The 19314-nt window shown below is 39.5% G+C and overlaps 1 protein-coding gene across 1 annotated transcript in view; it reads left to right on the top strand.

The window, feature by feature from the left end:
• Positions 1-19314, top strand: part of LOC118904403 (dynein heavy chain 8, axonemal) — a 325133-nt gene that overhangs the window by 282704 nt on the left and 23115 nt on the right. Inside the window, exon 85 of the mRNA XM_036870462.1 lies at positions 355-515. Within this exon, the coding sequence (XP_036726357.1) occupies positions 355-515 (161 nt within the window). The remainder of the gene's footprint in view (positions 1-354; positions 516-19314) is intronic.

The following is a 19314-nucleotide window of genomic DNA, read 5'->3' as shown; positions in this document are numbered from 1 at the left end:
GTTATTGCTTCTGCAATACATTCTCACGTCTCTTTAAAGTGAGCTCAAGGGTCATCAAATTACTTCAGCAGAGGGTGGGCTTGCAAGGCTGGCTCTCTCCTCCTCACCCTTAGAAAGTATCTTCTTTGGTGTTAAACAGAGACTGGGTTTCATTGTTTTTGTGTTGTGGCCTCTCTCTTTTCTTAATCTATGTCTAATTATACTATCAGTGGTTTTGTTAAGGTACTTTCAAACCCAATATAAAAAAATGATTAAGATGGAAATAAGGTGACCCTATCTCCTTGATAGTGGCAGTTTTGGGTTTTCACTTAGATGTTCATCAATTTTATTTCTCCTGTTTTCTCTCGCATATAGGTCTGGTTCAGTGAGAAGATGTTTGAACCGTCATTCTGTTTTTATACCGGATATAAAATCCCCGTGTGCAAAACCTTGGACCAGTATTTTGAATACATCCAGTCATTGCCATCCCTAGATAACCCCGAAGTCTTTGGGCTTCACCCTAATGCCGATATCACGTAAGTTCCTGGCATTTTTTAATTTGAAAGGATCGTTTGTAACCCAGCCTGTCAAAGACTGTGTATTTCATTTTCTCCTTTCCCTTCTTTTTATTTTACTGTGAAAAATAGTGTCACTTCCTATCTCCCAATTACAATTTTGTCATATCTTGGCCTGTTCCTGGTCACTAAATCCTGCTGCTCCAGAGTTTGTGACAATGTTAAAAGCTCTAATTTATGCATTGATTATTTCTCCTCTGTCGTGTCATAAAACCAGTTGGTGTTATTGGTCTTGATGCCACTGGTCTGATAAGACAGTAGCATCCCAGTTCTTTGCCTTTTACATCAAAAAATCTATTAAAAATAATGGTCATAAACAGAACCGTAAAGGGCCAGGAGGGTAGAGAGAGGAGGAGGAGGACTTGTATTTCTGCTTTGATGGTCCCTCTCCCCTTACTTGCTCACCTGCATCCTTCTGTAAGTACCTGCCCATGGAGGGCACGACGCAGCGAGCACAGGAGCACAGGACACAGACGCAGAGCCCAGGAGGGAAGGCTCAGAGTGATGTCCCTGCTCCAGTCACTGTGGTAAGAGGCGGTGAGGGAAGAGATAAGACATGCCTCCAAGTCCCAGGCCCCTTCTCAGACCCGTCCTTTGGATGAGATCTCACCCCTCATCTCTCCAGCGACCCCTACCTGAACACAAGACCAGCCAGCTCCACAGAGAGGGCTCCAAGAAACCCCAGCTGAGAGTCTCCCTGGATGGTCATGCCTTGGGCTCACTGGCCAAAGACCACAAAGTTTATGTCCAGCAGAGTGGCTGGTTTCAGGAAATGGAAGAAACCAGGACTCCTGTGGTAGATTCTAAGCTGTGACAACTGAGAGGAGTGCACTGTGCCTCTCTCCTGGCCACTCACCTGCTGTGGCCATTTCAGCAGCGCTGCAACGGGGCACGGACATCTCCACCCTCTAGTTCTCTGCCCTTGCCCAACATCACAGAGTCCTGTTTGCTTCCATTGCATTGTGTCTCCACCCCGAGCATGCTCCCTGCCCCAGCATTAGGCTTGGTCTCCTGGCCTCTTTGTCCCCCACATTCATTCTCACTTCTTCATAGCCTCTAATCTCTCCCACGCCTCTTTTCATCTTCAAAGATGTGGGCGTGACCCCCAAAGACCCACGAATGGCCATCGCTCGTTTCAGACCCCGTGACAGAACCGTGATGGCACTTTGGTGGCGGCTCTAGCTATTATTTGAAGAGGCTGTCATCAGTTAGCAGGAGACTTTTGAAATGAAGAAATAAAAAGGCGTCCTCAGAGATCCGTTCTTGAATCAACATTATCTGAAAGAGAACACACAGAGAAGGAGTTTTACTTTAGCTAAGACTTTAGAAATGTGAGTCAGACCACATCACTTCTCTGCCCAGAACCCTCCTGAGGCTCCTGTCTTCAAGTCAAGGGCAAAAGCTGACAGTGACCTACAGGTGACCTACAAGGCCCGATAATACCATCTGCCCCGCCCCTCATGGCCTGGTCTCCTTCTGCCCTCTCCGTCACTCTCGCCACTCAGCTCCAACTTCCGCTAGCTTCCTGTTACTCAGGCCAGATGGCTCCCACCACAGGATACTTGTACTTCCTGGAACATCCTTCCCCCAGGTATCACTGTGGCTCACCTTTTCACCTCTTCCGGTCTTTGCTTAAATGTCACCTTTTCAATGACGCCTTCCCGGGCTACCTTATTTAAAACTTGCAAACGACTCCCTAACCCCCACCCCAGACTCCATCCTCCTTGCCTGCTTTGTTCCTATCGATTGTATCACCAACTCTTTACTTATTTATTTGCTATCATCTATCTACCATCATTAACATAAACTCCATTATGTCTGAAACTTTTGTCTTTTTTCACTACTTTACCTCCAGTGCTAAATGTTGCCTGATACTCGGGGAATATTTGTTGAATGCATCAGCAATACTAAATTCTCCTAGGCTGCGGAGAATCTAATAAATGGGGATAGTCCGTGGAAAGATCTCATGAGTTCATGCGAGTGGGCAGAAAAATGGCTAATAAGTTTTAATGCACTTGTAAATTAGCAATTGGAGTGGTTCACATATGAGGGCTCTAAACTTTGATTCCATCCTTGGCAAGAGCCCAAGGAGTCACCATAGCTGGTACCTGGAGAATCTGATCCTGTCTGGTACTACAGGATCCTACCAAGGAGTATATGAAACAAGGTTGGAAGCACCTCACCCTGACTTACAGGGCTGGCATTCCTGTGCCTGGATTACTGTAGGCAGTTCTGGTCACCAGCTCTCAAGAGAGATAAACCAGAGCTAGAAAAAGTCCAGAGAAGGGCAACCAAATTGTAATCCAGATGGGAGGCAATGATAAAGACAAACTATTTTTTTCCCTTGATTTTTATCTTCAACTATTATAAACCCTCAGAAAAGTTGCAAGTACAGTGAACACCAATATACCCTTCACCTTGGTTCACCAATTGTTAACATTTTGTTCCATTAGCTTTTTCTTGTTCTATATTTACATCTCTGTATATTTATATATCTACAGCTATATCCATACATAACCACATCTATTTCTCTGTGTGTGTGTGTGCTTATAGACCCTCTGAGTGGACAGAGCTAGGAAATACGTATTTTTTTAAAACATTATGAGCTTATACTGTAACTCCAATACCAAGTGTACACCTCAGGGTTCTTCCTTGTCCTCCCTCATTTCATATTGTGATCTCCTTTCTCCCTCTGGGAGAACTCTGGTTCCCAGCAGCTTCAATATGTTTACTCATTTGCTCCAAATTACACTGCTGTTACTGAAAGTGGGGTCCAGCTTCTCGCCTCTCAAAAGCCAGTAAAGAGGCAAGTGGATGGAAAGGAAAGTTTGCTTTATTTCGGATGCTGGCAGCCAGTGGGGAGGGCGGACTCCTATCCAAAGGCCGACTCCCCCCACTGACAATCAGTGGGCAAGAGCTTTTATAGACAGAGGGAGGGGGCTACATGCAGAAACAGCACAGTCAGCTCTGACAGTCATCTTGAAATCGGTCATGTAGTGGTCTGACCAGCGTCATCTTGATTAAGTACGGCTAATCTTCAGTTCCAGGGTCGTTTTGTTTTCATTTCTCGGAATTGTGGCAGCTTATATCATGGCCACAGTTTCATCATCATGTAGTTAACTTCTTCCACCTGGTAGGGGTTTCAGTATCTATAAGACAGCTCACAGGATACGGCTCAGAATATTATCTACAGCCCTTGAGGAGGAGCTAAAGGTCCTTGACTACGCTTAACGACTACACTATTATTATTTAGTCTAGTTGGACAGTTTTGCTTTGTTTTTGCATTCTCTCACTTCTCTGATTAAACTTATTCTTTGGCTAAAGTTTTTCCACAGACAAAAGGCAAGCTGAGGACATGGGGGGCAAGGACCCTAGGGTCCTGCTCCGTTTCACCACCAATACCATGACCAACAACAAATGTACTAAGTGGAGGTCAAGATTTCTTTGCAATTCTTTTTGTCCCTAGAATATATCCCACTGAGGCTGTACAGAGCACTATGTTCAAAAGTTACTCAGATTGTTTTAAATCTGGGAGGTTATGCTATCCGTTGATGTATAGGTACATTCATTTGTTTCTATTTGTATTACATTTTAGGTTTTTTTTAAAAAAAATTGTCGATTGTTTTAAGTATGTGAAACATGATCATGGCTCAAAAGCCACAACTAGATAATAAGGTTCTTAGAGAAGTCTCACGCCCTCCCAACCCACTTCCCCTTCCTTTACAGGCAACCAAATGCATTAGTTTCTTGTTTATCTCCCCTGTGTTTCTTTTTGCTCATACGTAAGTACCATGTATATTCTTATTATCCTTTCTCTCTGATACAAAATTACCATACCATATATATATGTGTGTGTATATATATATATATGTACATTATTTTGTGTCTCACTTTTTTCACTTAGTGCATCCTATAATCATCTATATGTTCATAAGTATCTTCCTCATTAAAGGCACGCCTCGGAGATATCACTGGTTTGGTTGCAGACTACCACTATAAAGAGAATATTGCAATAAAACGAGCCACATGATTTTTTTAGTTTCCCAGTGCATATAAAAGTTATGTTTACACTATGCTGAAGCCTATTAAGTGTGCAATAGCATTATGTCTAAAAAACAATGTACATACCTTAATTTAAAATACTTTGTTGCTAAAAAATGCTATCATCTGAGCCTTCAGCAGGTCATAGTAGTAACATCAAAGGTCACTGATCACAGATCACCATAACAAATATAATAATAATAATAAATAAAAGTTAGAAATATTGTGAGAATTACCAAAATGTGACACAGAGATATGAAATGAGCAAATGCTTTTGGAAAAAATGGCGCTAATAGACTTGATTGACACAGGGTTGCCACAAACCTTCAATTTGTAAAAACTGCAGTATCTTTGAAGTGCAGTAAACCACAACACAATAAAACAGGTATGCCTGGATGTTTTTTTTTTTACAGCTGCATGCTCTTCCATTGTTCATATGCATCATAGTTTATTCATCCATTCTCCCATGGGTGGGCATGTAGGTTGTTCCCAATATTTTGCTATCTCCAGTAATTCCTCAATTAATAATCTCATGCTTGTGGTTTCTCATATTATTGGAGATGTATTTTTCAGGGTAAATTGCTATGGGTGGGATTGCTAGATCAAGGATTAATGAATATTTTCAATTTCCCTTACAGAAGGCTATGCTGTTTTGCACTCTCACCAACAATATGACACGCACAGTGTCACACAATCAACAATATGATTCACGGTCTCATCAACAGAGTGTTGGTGAAGCTTATTTTTCACCAATATGACAAGTGAGAAATGGCATCTCGGCATAGTTTTAACTTATTTCCTCTTATTTTAAGTGAAATTGAGCACATTTTCCTATACTTAAGGACTATTTGGACTAAGATACCACCTTGGAGACCCTGTGAATAAACCCAGGTGTGCAATGATACCGGCAGAGACTAAGGAAGATGATGGGGTGGAGAGGCTAGAGTGAAACTGCAGGACCAGTCCCACGAGGGCACTGATAGGCTTTAGTGAATATAGAGCAATGGCTGAGACTCTTCTGTGGTTTTCATCTATTTGTTGTTGCTGCCTGCTGGATAGAGAGGGCACAGCGAGCCTTCTTTGTCCTTTGGCAAGTCTCTCTTCACAGCTCTGTCCAAAGACTTACATGCTATCACTGGCAGGCATGCTACAGATGCCATAAGCTGTCTTTTCCCAAAGTAGAGTGTTGGGATCTTGCAATCTCTCATCACACCAAGTGAGGTCAAGTAAAAAGTGCTGTACCTCTGCTTCAAATGAGGATTATTTCTGCTAGAAATAACTAGCTGGCCTGTAAGACCTGTGACCTTCCTCTAATCTCTCTTCATTCTTAACTTCCCCCTTGGTCTGTCCTAGGGTCTTCCTGAGGGTTCCCCTCTTTCCAGGGACCTTGCCCTGTTTCTGGTTCCTGCTCAGGTAGTAGCCTTTGTTCGGAAGCTCCATGTTTGGTCATTTTCTTGGCCTCTGAGTGAGTTTTGTCCTAGGTTTGATTCTTCTTTCCTCTGGTCTCTCAAGTACGTGATGACTGTAATCCTAGCCTCCCTGTTCCTGGCAGTTGAGCCTGGCTTCTCGGAGGGCTGTGCTCCAGCGCCTCGCTGTTCCCCCACCAGCCACCAGGAGGCAGTAAGCAATAACGGACGAAGCTTCCCAGCTAAAACCTACCCCTGCTCTCCTCCCAGCTACACCCTTCCCATGCCGGGGAGAAGTGACTCTCCAACTTCTATGTGAAATGAAAGAACTAAAGGATTCCTTGTTATTTCTGGTCTGGAAGCTGGGATGGTGGAGGAGTTGGGAACAGGAGTGCATTTGAGGGGGAATTACAGAGTCCCGTTTGGGTTGTTGAGTTGGTAAAGACAGTGGGATGTATCTGAGTGGGGATAGAGTGTATCACGTGGACTGGAGCCCAGGTGAGAGGTTTCATCTCATTTGTGCAGAGATAACAGTTGAAGCCAGAGAGGGGGGTGACCTCTCTAAGATTCACTGGCTAAATCTGTGTGAACGTCCTCAGCTAGAAGAATCCTTATTAATTTTCCTGACTGTCCACCCCATTCAACAACACTCTTGCTTCCAGTCAGGCCCACCAGCTATAATTGGGCCGTGGTGGAGAACCCTCTGTTCCTGCTGATCGGAATCTGCACTCTGAAGTTAGCATCCATAAATTTGAGAGAAGAGGGGAATCTGGGGAAGGGGACCACAAGTCCTTCTCCTCGATCCTTGCTTAAGAATGCAGAATCCCTGAAGTAGAGGGGGGAAATCCATCTGAATAAATGCTTTAAAATAAGTAAAATCTCTCCCAAGAGCTTAGATGCCTTGGTGACAGGGACCATAAAAATGCATAGTTTATTCACATTTTATTATCTAGATTTATAAGGTACCAAGGGCTCTGCACATTCAACTACCTCAGTGTTGAAAATCGTTATTTATTTTCACTTTTAGTCATTAGCAGTTATGCATATTTTTCTACCTTCTGAAATTTAGCAAGTGTCCTATTAAACTTTTATATTCATTTCTATGCAGGATGAATTTAATTGTATTCCTTTTAGTATTAGCTGACTTTTGAGCTTCAGATTTTTATTAAAAAAATTATGCTCATTGATATTTCTTGTGTGAAGAGGTATATAAATCTAGGCTGGTTTGGATATGATAGTGCACTAATATCTCATTAGATGGTTAATTGTTTATTTTATACACTGTTCTGTTTTTTAGTTAGTTTGCATTTTATTATTCTTGACCCCAACTATCCCACCCAACAGAGATGACTTAGACATCTCCCCCAAACCATAAAGCTGCAAGTCCAATATGAGCTGCTTCCCATATTTACTCCAAAGAGAGATTTTCTTCTAGAAGTATCTCGGGACCAAAGCTCATGGAGTATTATAGTTCCTGTTCTTCACCTCAGAGTGTCTATGGGGACTGTTTTCTTGAAAGCCCTTGGGCTTTGAGGCACATAGAGATATTCACAATTTTCTATTATAGCTAGCTAACTAGGCTTCTGCCTTTCCTATCTTTGCAAACAGAAAACCACCTTGTGGAAAAAAGAAAGGTAAGCTGTACAGCCCTGGCATTCTGTGCCTAATAAAATATGTGGTGGAGACACGATCTGGAGAGCTTGTCCAGTTCTTATGCAAAATGGGTCAGCTTTTCAGGGCTTCGTGCCCCCATCCATAGCTTGAGGACTGTTTTCAGATCACCTCATAAAAAATAAAATCACCCTCATGAAAGTGATTTCTTAGGTGAAATCTAGCAGCAGCATACCCATCAACCCCTCCGTGAAGCGCTGGTGAACGTGATCAGTGCCAGCCAAGAACAAGCGGGTCGTTTCCATGCTGGTGTGCGCTGTTGGCACCCAGTCACTGGTGCAGAGCGTGTTTCCAGAAAGGATTCAAGATGGAGGTGAGCCGAGAGAGCTCCTGAGAATCCCAGATATGGGGTCTTTCCCCTTTTTTATTTGTAGCTAGGACAGGTAGGAAGAATGAGCTAGGATTTTCTTAGTATGAATGGAAATTTACTGTCGTTTTCTTCTCTTTAAACTTTAAAGATCTGTGTTTAAATATAATCATATTTAAATTATATCTATCCGATTCACCTGTGTTTTGAGGAGTATATGTATATATTTCCCTTTGTATGTGGAAAGGTGCCAGGAAATGGATAGTAATGATAACATACTATACTTTTACCATAAGAAGGACAAATAATTAAATTTTCATGCCCTTTAAATATTGGAGAATTGCTCTCCTTTATATTTGAGGTTTAATAAAATCTAAGCCAGTTGGCCTCAATTCAATAAACAAATATTTATTGAGAACATACTCTCTAGCCAGCTTGGGGATACAAATATCAGTAAGAGGCAGTCCTTGCCCTTGGAGCTCATTGTCTATTAGGGAAGATAGATGAGTGACAGATAGTTGTGCAATTTGATACGGTAAACTCTAAAATCAGGAGGGATTATACACTCTGCTGTGAGAGCAAAGGCAAAGGAGTAATAAATTCCAGCTTAGGGATCAAAGTAAGCTAGTGAGACAGTCCACATCTGAGTGGTACCTTAAAGGATGTGCAGGAGTTCTCAGGCTACAGAAGGGGTGGGGAGGAAGTGATTGCAGTATGAGGGTGGGGGAACAGCAGCAAGAAGGACAGAGGAAGATAATGAGCAGAAAGGATGTGTACGTATATCAAATCATCAAGTTGTACACCTGCAATATGTACAATTAAAAATAAATAAATAAAACAATTAAGCTCAGTGAGAAAAAAAGACATAGATTAGGGTACCTACACAAAGGGCCAATCCAAGGAAGAGTATGAGGATGTAAAAGTGTATGATGTGTGTGGGGAACCGAGTCCAATGTGCCTAGAGCATGGTGGGGGAGGGGCTTGAAGAGAGGTGTCACCTGACCTCGAGGATGATGCAAATGCAGGGATTGGCTTTTGAAGATCTTGGGTGTCATGGGAAAGAGTTTGGGGCAGTTCTGAAGGCAGTGGGATGAAGATGCTGAAATTGTCTAGATGGATGCTAGAAATGGTTTGGAAGTAGGACTTGGAAACCAAGCAGCGCTGGGGAATATGACATCAGGAGGAGGCTATCTCTGAATTTGTAAGCTGGGCAGCTGGGCGAAGATATTGTTAAAGGAGACGGGGCAAGAAACAGTTCAGGTGAAGGGAAAGAGAGAATTAAAACAATGAGTTAGACTTGGGGTTTGTTTGACTTAGGAAACAGAGAGCCCTAGGAGTCAATGGAAATGTGGGTACACGGAGTTCATGATAAAGTCAGAGATTTAATGTTGTATTTCATGATACTCAGTAAGATGTCAGTGACGGTGACACCTACATCTTGTCTAATACAGCAATTCACCCATATATTCTATCTCCACTGTATCTAAAGCTACAATGAGATCATGGAATATTATGAATCACATAGAAATTAGATTTCTGAAAATTGCATATAATAGCATGTGGATCCTTCACCTTTGATAACTGCATTTTGCTGTCCCATCAGCTATTTTCATAGGATTTTCCCCGCTTAGAGTTATTTGCATTTTTCTTATACTTTGTATGACTTTTAAAAACTGGGATAACAGGAATGGGTTAGGAATAGGTTGCAAGTGCCTTTGGTGCCATTTTACCAGAATGTTTTGCTTTCTATTCATATGTTCAACTGTGTGTGTGCTTGACATGTTCATCTTTCAACTTTTAAAATAAATGTCTTTTGGGATACTCTAAAACTGCAACATCTGAATAGAGGCTACTCACCAAAAATTAATTTAAAAATTAAAATTATATGTAAAATTACACAAAATCAATTTTCATTTGTTAAAAATCACCTTTTATCTTGTTGCCCTTATTGTGTAATTCATATGTTTAAAGGTCATGTGGAGTTAATACCCCAACTCTGGTTGGGTTACAAACATTTACTGGTCTGACACAGGACCCTCATAATCACCATATCCGACCCCAAATCCAGCATGTAAAGCCTGGTAGCAGTTGCAGTTACCTTAGCTACGACTTTTGGAAAGGATGCGATTGTCTGGACATGCAGGTTTGAGTCCCGATGCCAATCAATCAATAAAAATGATTCTACCTGCCAATCAGTCGATAAAAATGCTGACGACAGAAGCATCTCAGGTTGGGAACTCAGCCGGCTTGAGAACGGAGAAGAGCTAGTGTTTCAGTTCCACGACGAAGCAAACAAGGACGGCTGCAGGCTTTGCCCTGTGAGGTGACAGGCATCCTGACTGCAGAGGAGAAAGTGGGAAATGAGCTGCTGACTGCAGCGGTAAGCAGCCTTGCTGAGCGTCAGAAGAGTGACCTAATAGAGCCAGTCTGCAAGGACTGGAAAGGAAGGGCCAGATACAGCAACTTATTCATGGCTATAAAAGGGAGAGCTTGACATGCCCACACCACTGGATCTCTAGAAACTTTCCTGAATGAATTACAACAGGAGAAAATCAGACTTCTATGCAGTGGATGCTTGATGCATTTTTAGAAGGCTAAGCTGTGTGGCTGACAGGGTCTTGGTGCTCTGGCCGGGTGTCAGGCCTGAGCCTCTGAGGTGGGAGAGCCGAGTTCAGGACATTGGTCCACCAGAGACCTGCTAGCCCCTCATAATATCAATCAGCGAGAGCTCTCCCAGAGATCTCCATCTCAACGCTAAGACCCAGCTCCACTCAATGACCAGCAAGCTCCAGTGCTGGACACCCCATGCCAAACAACTAGCAAAAAAGGAACACAACCCCACCCATTAGCAGAGAGGCTGCCTAAAATCATATTAACTTCACAGACATCCCAAAACACACTGCCAGACGTGGCCCTGCCCACCAGAAAGAAAGATCCAGCCTCATCTACCAGAACACAGGCACCGGTCCCCTCCACCAGGAAACCTACACAACCCACTGAACCAACCTTACCCACTGGGGGCAGACACCAAAAACAATGGGAACTACGAACCTGCAGCCTGGGAAAAGGAGACCTCAAACAAAGTAAGTTAAGCAAAATGAGAAGACAGAGAAATACACAGCAGATGAAGGAGCAAGATAAAAGCCCACCAGACCAAACAAATGAAGAGGAAATAGGCAGTCTATCTGAAAAAGAATTCAGAGTAGTGATACTAAAGATGATCCAAAATCTTGGAAATAGAATGGAGGAAATACAAGAAACGTTTAACAAGGACCTAGAAGAACTAAAGAGCAAACAAACAATGATGAACAACAGAATAAATGAAATTAAAAATTCTCTAGAAGAAATCAATAGCAGAATAACTGAAGAAGAAGAAAGGACAAGTGACCTGGACGATAAAACAGTGGGAATAATGAACACAGAGCAGAATAAAGAAAAAAGAATGAAAAGAATTGAGGACAGTCTCAGAGACCACTGGGACAACATTAAACACATCAACATTCGAATTATAGGGGTCCCAGAAGAAGAAGAGAAAAAGAAAGGGACTGAGAAAATATTTGAAGAGATTATAGTTGAAAACTTCCATAATATGGGAAAGGAAATAGTCAATCAAGTCCAGGAAGCACAGAGAGTCCCATACAGCATAAATCCAAGGAGAAACACACCAAGACACATATTAATCAAACTATCAAAAATTAAATAAAAAGAAAAAATATTAAAAGCAGCAAGGGAAAAACAACAAATAACATACAAGGGAATCCCCATAAGGTTAACAGCTGATCTTTCAGCAGAAACTCTGCAAGCCAGAAGGGAGTGGCAGGACATATTTAAAGTGATGAAAGGGAAAGACCTGCAACCAAGATTACTCTACCCAGCAAGGATCTCATTCAGATTCGATGGAGAAATTGAAATCTTTACAGATAAGCAAAAGCTAAGAGAATTCAGCACCACCAAACCAGCTTTACAGCAAATGCTAAAGGAACTTCTCTAGGCAGGAAACACAAGAGAAGGAAAAGACCTACAATAACAAGCACAAAACAATTAAGAAAATGGTAATAGGACCATACATATCGATAATTACCTTAAATGTAAATGAATTAAATGCTCCAACCAAAAGACACAGACTGGCTGAATGGATACAAAAACAAGACCCATATATATGCTGTCTACAAGAGACCCACTTCAGACCTAGGGACACATACAGACTGAAAGTGAGGGGATGGAAAAAGATATTCCATGCAAATGGAAATCAAAAGAAAGCTGGAATAGCAATTCTCATATCAGACAAAATAGATTTTAAAATAAAGACTATTACAAGAGACAAAGGAGGACACTACATAATGATCAAGGGATCAATCCAAGAAGAGGATATAACAATTGTAAATATTTATGCACCTGACATAGGAGCACCTCAATACATAAGGCAAATGCTAAGGGCCATAAAAGGGGAAATTGACAGTAACACAATCATAGTAGGGGACTTTAACACCCCACTCTCACCAATGGACAGATCATCCAAAATGAAAATAAATAAGGAAACACAAGCTTTAAGCGACACATTAAACAAGATGGACTTGATTGATATTTATAGGACATTCCATCCAAACACAACAGAATACACTTTCTTTTGAAGTGCTCATGGAACATTATCCAGGATAGGTCATATCTTGTGTCACAAATCAAGCCTTGGTAAACTTAAGAAAATTGAAATCGTATCAAGTATCTTTTCTGACCACAATGTTATGAGACTAGATATCAAATACAGGAAAAAAACTGTAAAAAATACAAACACATGGAGGCTAAACAATACACTATGAAATAAGCAAGAGAACACTGAAGAAATCAAAGAGGAAATCAAAAATACCTAGAAACAAATGACAATGAAAACACGATGACCCAAAACCTATGGGATGCAGCAAAAGCAGTTCGAAGAGGGAAGTTTATAGCAACACAATCCTACCTCAAGAAACAAGAAAAATCTCAAATAAACAACCTAACCTTACACTTAAAGCAATTAGAGAGAAAGAAGAAGAAAAACAAAAAAAAAAAAAAACAGAGCTAGCAGAAGGAAAGAAATCATAAAGATCAGATCAGAAATAAATGAAAAAGAAATGAAGAAAATGATAGCAAATATCAATAAATCTAAAAGCTGGTTCTTTGAGAAGATAAACAAAATTGATAAACCATTAGCCAGGCTCATCACGAAAAAAAGGGAAAAGACTCAAATCAATAGATTTAGAAATGAAAAAGTTGAAGTAACAACTGACACTGCAGAAATAAAAAGGATCATAAGAGATTACTACAAGCAACTATATGCCAAAAAAATGGACAACCTGGAAGAAATGGACAAATTCTTAGAAAAGCACTACCTTCTGAGACTGAACCAGCAAGAAACAGAAAATATCAACAGACCGATCACAAGCACTGAAATTGAAACTGTGATTAAAAATCTTCCAACAAACAAAAGCCCAGGACCAGATGGCTTCACAGGCAAATCCTATCAAACATTTAGAGAAGAGCTTGCACCTATCCTTCTCAAACTCTTCCAAAATATAGCAAAGGGAGGAACATGCCCAAACTCATTCTACGAGGCCACCATCACCTGGATACCAAAACCAGACAAATGTGTCACAAAAAAAGAAAACTACAGGCCAATATCACTGGTGAACACAGATGCAAAAATCCTCAACAAAATACTAGCAAACAGAATCCAACACATTAAAAGGATCATACACCATGATCAAGTGGGGTTTATCCCGGGAAGGCAAGGATTCTTCAATATATGCAAATCAATCAATGTGATACACCATATTAACAAACTGAAGGATAAAAATCATATGATAATCTCTATAGATGCAGAAAAAGCTTTCAACAGAATTCAACACCCATTTATGATAAAAACCCTCCAGAAAGTTGGCATAGAGGGAACTTACCTCAACATAATAAAGGCCATATATGACAAACCCACAGCAAACATCATTCTCAATGGTGAAAAACTGAAACAATTTCCGCTGAGATCAGGAACAAGACAAGGTTGCCCACTCTCACTGCTATTATTCAACATATTTTGGAAGTTTTAGCCACAGTGATCAGAGAAGTAAAAGAAATAAAAGGAATCCAAATCAGAAAAGGAGAAGTAAAACTGTCACTGTTTGCAGATGACATGATACTATACATAGAGAATCCTAAAGATGTTACCAGAAAACTACTAGAGCTAATCAATGAATTTGGTAAAGTTGCAGGATACAAAATTAATGGACAGAAATCTCTTGCATTCCTATACACTAATGATGAAAAATCTGAAAGAGAAATGAAGGAAACACCTCCATTTACCATTGCAACAAAAAGAATAAAATACCTAGGAATAAACCTACCTAGGGAGACAAAAGACCTGTATGCAGAAAACTATAAGACATTGATGAAAGAAATTAAAGATGATACAAACAGATGGAGAGATATACCATGTTCTTGGATTGGAAGAATCAACATTGTGAAAATGACCATACTACCCAAAGCAATCTACAGATTCAATGCAATCCCTATGAAACTACCAATGGCATTTTTCATCAAACTAGAACAAAAAAATCTCACAATTTGTGTGGAAACACAAAAGACCCCAAATAGCCAAATAACCTTGAGAAAGAAAAACGGAGCTGGAGGAATCAAGCTCCCGGACTTCAGACTATACTACAAAGCTACAGTAATCAAGACATAGGTACTGGCACAAAAACAGAAATATAGATCAATGGAACAGGATAGAAAGCCCAGAGATAAACCCATGCACATATGGTCACCTTATCTTCGATAAAGGAGGCAAGAATATACAATGGAGAAAAGATAGCCTCTTCAATGAATGGTGCTGGGAAAACTGGACAGCTACGTGTAAAAGAATGAAATCAGAACACTTCCTAACACCATACACAAACATAAACTCAAAATGAATTAAAGACCTAAATCTAAGGCCAGACACTATAAATCTCTTAGAGGAAAACAGAAGCAGAACACTGTATGACATAAATCACAGCAAGATCCTTTTTGACCCACCTCCTAGAGAAAGGGAAATAAAAACAAAAATAAACAAATGGGACCTAATAAAAGTTAAAAGCTTTTGCACAGCAAAGGAAGCCATAAACTAGATGAAAAGACAACCCTCAGAATGGGAGAAAATATTTGCAAACGAAGCAACTGACAGGATTAATCTCCAGAATACACAAGCAGCTCATGCAGCCCAATATCAAAAAAAACAAACAACCTAATCCAAAAATCGGCAGAAGACCTAAACAGACATTTCTCCAAAGAAGATGTATAGATTGCCAACAAACACATGAAAAGATGCTCAACATCACTAATCATTAGAGAAATGCAAATCAAAACTACGATGAGGTATCACCTCACACCAGTCAGAATGACCATCATCAAAAAATCTACAAACAATACATGCTGGAGAGGGTGTGGAGAAAAGGGAACCCTCTTGCACTGTTGGTGGGAATGTAAATTGATACAGCCACTATGGAGAACAGTATGGAGGTTCCTTAAAAGACTAAAAATAGAACTACCATATGACTCAGCCAGCAATCCCACTACTGAGCATATACCCTGAGAAAACCATAATTCAAAAAGAGTCATGTACCACAATGTACATTGCAGCACTATTTACAATGGCCAGGACATGGAAGCAACCTAAGTGTCCATTGACAGATGAATGGATAAAGAAGATGTGGCACATATATACAATGGAATATTACTCAGCCATAAGAAGAAATGAAATTGAGTTATTTGTAGTGAGGTGGATGGACCTAGAGTCTGTCATACAGAGTGAAGTAAGTCAGAAAGAGAAAAACAAATACCGTATGCTAACACATATATATGGAATCTAAAAAAAAAAAAGGTTCTGAAGAACCTAGGGGCAGGACAGGAAAAAGATGCAGATGTAGAGAATGGACTTGAGGACATGGGAAGGAGGAAGGGTAAGCTGAGAGAGTGGCATGGATATATATACACTACCAAATGTGAAATATACACTGCCAAATGTAAAATGTAAAATAGATAGCTAGTGGGAAGCAGCCGCATAGCACAGGGAGATCAGCTCGGTGCTTTGTGACCATCTAGAGGGCTGGGATATGGAGGGTGGGAGGGAGGGGATATGGGGATATATGTATACGTATAGCTGATTCACTTTGTTGTACAGCAGAAACTAACACACCATTGTAAAGCAATTATACTCCAATAAAGATGTTTAAAAAAAAAGCAAATATATTAAAAAAAAAAAAAAGCATCTCCGACATTCTTCAGCTGGTTTCCTAAGTGAACTAACTAAAGGCCAGTTGAATAGATTTCCCTCTGTTCTCAAAATGCAGTTTTTTCATAAGCAAAGAAGCCTGGATAATTTTAGCAGTAACTCCTTAAGATTCTGCCTGTTAGTAAGGCAATTTGCACAAAAGTTTGTTTAATTCACACCTAGAGATGAAGAAAGAGAGAGAGAGAGAGGTGTAATACTCTCATTCCATATGCTATAAGAAAAGGCAGAAGGGGTCCTTTTTATGGGACATAAATGTTACTAGGAGTTTGTTAAGATGTGTTTCAAGGAACGTAAAACATTTCTCACTGATTCATCTCTGTCGAGTTCTTGACAATTGTGGTGGTCTTTGCATCTGGGGGCTTCTTTGTTTTTCTATTTTTCAGAATGAAAATGGTTTTAATACTCTTTATTATAAAAATTATACTTTTTCATTGAGAAAAATTAACAATACAGAAAATAGAAAGGCAAAAAGTAATAATTACAGCAAAAACTCATACCAAATTCCCACAATGAAAATACTCTTCTAGGTTTTTTTTCTATGACTATACATACAATATTATTAACAAAAAATTAGATTATACTATATGGATTTGTACCATGCTATTTCATTGAATAATCCTAATTCAATAACTCCACCTTATCAATTAATATAGAGCTACATCACCATTTTTCCTGGATGTATAGATTTTTATAGAGCTTGTTCAGGATTTATTATTACAAATACTGTTATAAACAGTCTTGTACATACATCTTTGTATATTTGTCTGATTATTTTTAAAACTGATTTATTAAATGTTGAATAAATACAAGAGCATTTATAACATGTAAAATGCAAAGAATAAATATAAAACATTGCCTTTTTTGCACCACTATTTCTGTTTGTTTCTTCTTCCTCTTTTTTGACTTTTGCTGAATATTAATTTTTCTCATTGTAATTTTCCCCCTTGGCTACTTTGGAAGTTATGTACTGTGTTTCTCTTCTTTTACTGGTTACTCTAGAAATTTTAACATCCTTTTTTTTTTTTAATTTTATTTTTTATTTATTTATTTTTGTCTGCCTTGGGTCTTTGTTGCTGCATGCGAGTTTCCTCTAGTTGTGGCGAGTGGGGGCTACTCTTCGTTGTGGTGCACGGGCTTCTCATTGCGGTGGCTTCTCTTGTTGCGGAGCATGGGCTCTAGGCACATGGGCTTCAGTAGTTGTGGTACGTGGGCTCAGTAGTTGTGGTGCACAGGCTTAGTTGCTCCACAGCATGTGGGATCTTCCTGGACCAGGGCTCAAGCCCATGTCCCCTGCACTGGCAGGCGGATTCCCAACCACTGTGCCACCAGGGAAGTCCCAACATCCATTTTTAATTAAACCTAAAATGAACATCTTTACCCTCTTCTCAATTAAAACTCTTAGGCAACTTTAACTACATTACTCCTCTCCTGGAATTTTAGGGTTTTAATTTTATCTTGTTTCTTTTCTAACCCCACAATGAGGCATATAATTATTGTTTTATACCATAATGTTTACCCATGCATTGATGCATCTTTTCTACAGCTCAAATCTTCCATCAGAATATTTAACCTCCTTTCTGAAATATGCACTTTAGAATTTCCTTCACTGAGGGCCTGTTAACTGTAAACTCTTTTGTTTTTATCTGAAAATGTCTTATTTTGCCCTCCTTTTTTGAAAAACAGCTTTATTGAGATATAGTTTGCCTACCATAAATTCATTCATATTAAGTAGACTGTTCTCTAATTTCAGAATACTTCCATTACTCCCAAAGAATTCCTGAGCCCATTTGTAATAAACTCACACTCTCACCCCCAGCCTCAAGCCACCACTAATCTACTTTCTGTTTCTATAGATTTGCCTTTTCTGGACATTTCCTATAACTTGAATCATACAGCATGTGGTCTTTTGTGTATGGATTCTTTAACTTAGCATAATGTTTTTGAAGTTCATCCACATTGTAGCATGTATCTGTACTTCATTGCTTTTGATTGTTGAATAATATTCCAATATACAAATATAACACATTTTGTTTATCCATTCACCAGTTAATGGACATTTGGGTAGTTTCCACTTTTGGCTATCATGAATAATGCTGTTGGAATATTCACAGACAAGATTTTGTGTGGACATGCCTTTTCATTTCTCTTGAATAGATAAATAGGAATGTAATTATTGGGTCATATGATTAATCTATCCCCCTAACATTTTAGGAAAGTGCTAAATTGTTTTCCAAAGAGTCTGAACCATTTTACAGTACCCTCCAGCAATGTATGAGGGCTTAAGTTTCTCCACATCCTTGTGAACACTTGTTATTATCTGTTTTTTGATTATAACCATTCTTGTAAATGTGAAGTGGTATCTCATTGTGGTTTTAGTTTACATTTTCCTAGTAAATAATGAGGTTGAGCATCTTTTCATGTACAATTGGCCATAAGTATAGCTACCTTGTTTGGTGAAATGTATGTTCAAATCTTTAGCCTTGCCCTAATTCATGAAAGATAATTTTGCTTGGTATACAATTCTAGATTTACAGTTATCTTATCCTAGCACACAGAATATACTATTCTGTTTTCTTCTGGCTTTCATTGCTGCTGCTGAGGAATTGGCTGTCAGTCTAATTGTCATTTCCCTCTAGATAATTTGTTTTTCTCTCTGACTGCTTTTAAGATACTGTCTTTGCTTTTGATGTTCAACATTTTCATGGTGATATGTCTACATATGGCTATTTACTTATTTGTTTGTTTTTCCTGTTTAGGATGCATTGAGTTTCCTGAACTTGAGGATTCAAATCTTTCATCAGTTCTCAGCCATTATTTCATCAGTTATTATCTCTTTTTTATTCTCCCTTTTCTATCTTTCTGAAACTTTTTTGAGATGTATGTTAGAGCTTACTACTTTAGCCTACATGCCTCTTAACCGCTTCTTTATATTTCCCATTTATTTTCCCTTCTGCAGCATTCTAGATAAGGTCTTCAGATCTATTTTCCAGTTTTCTAATTATTTCCTTGGCTATATCTAATCTGCTGTTTAAGCCA

Source organism: Balaenoptera musculus, chromosome 11 (assembly GCF_009873245.2).
Source record: "Balaenoptera musculus isolate JJ_BM4_2016_0621 chromosome 11, mBalMus1.pri.v3, whole genome shotgun sequence".
Taxonomy (NCBI): Eukaryota; Metazoa; Chordata; class Mammalia; order Artiodactyla; family Balaenopteridae; genus Balaenoptera; species Balaenoptera musculus.
This window is presented reverse-complemented; position numbering and strand designations above follow the sequence as displayed.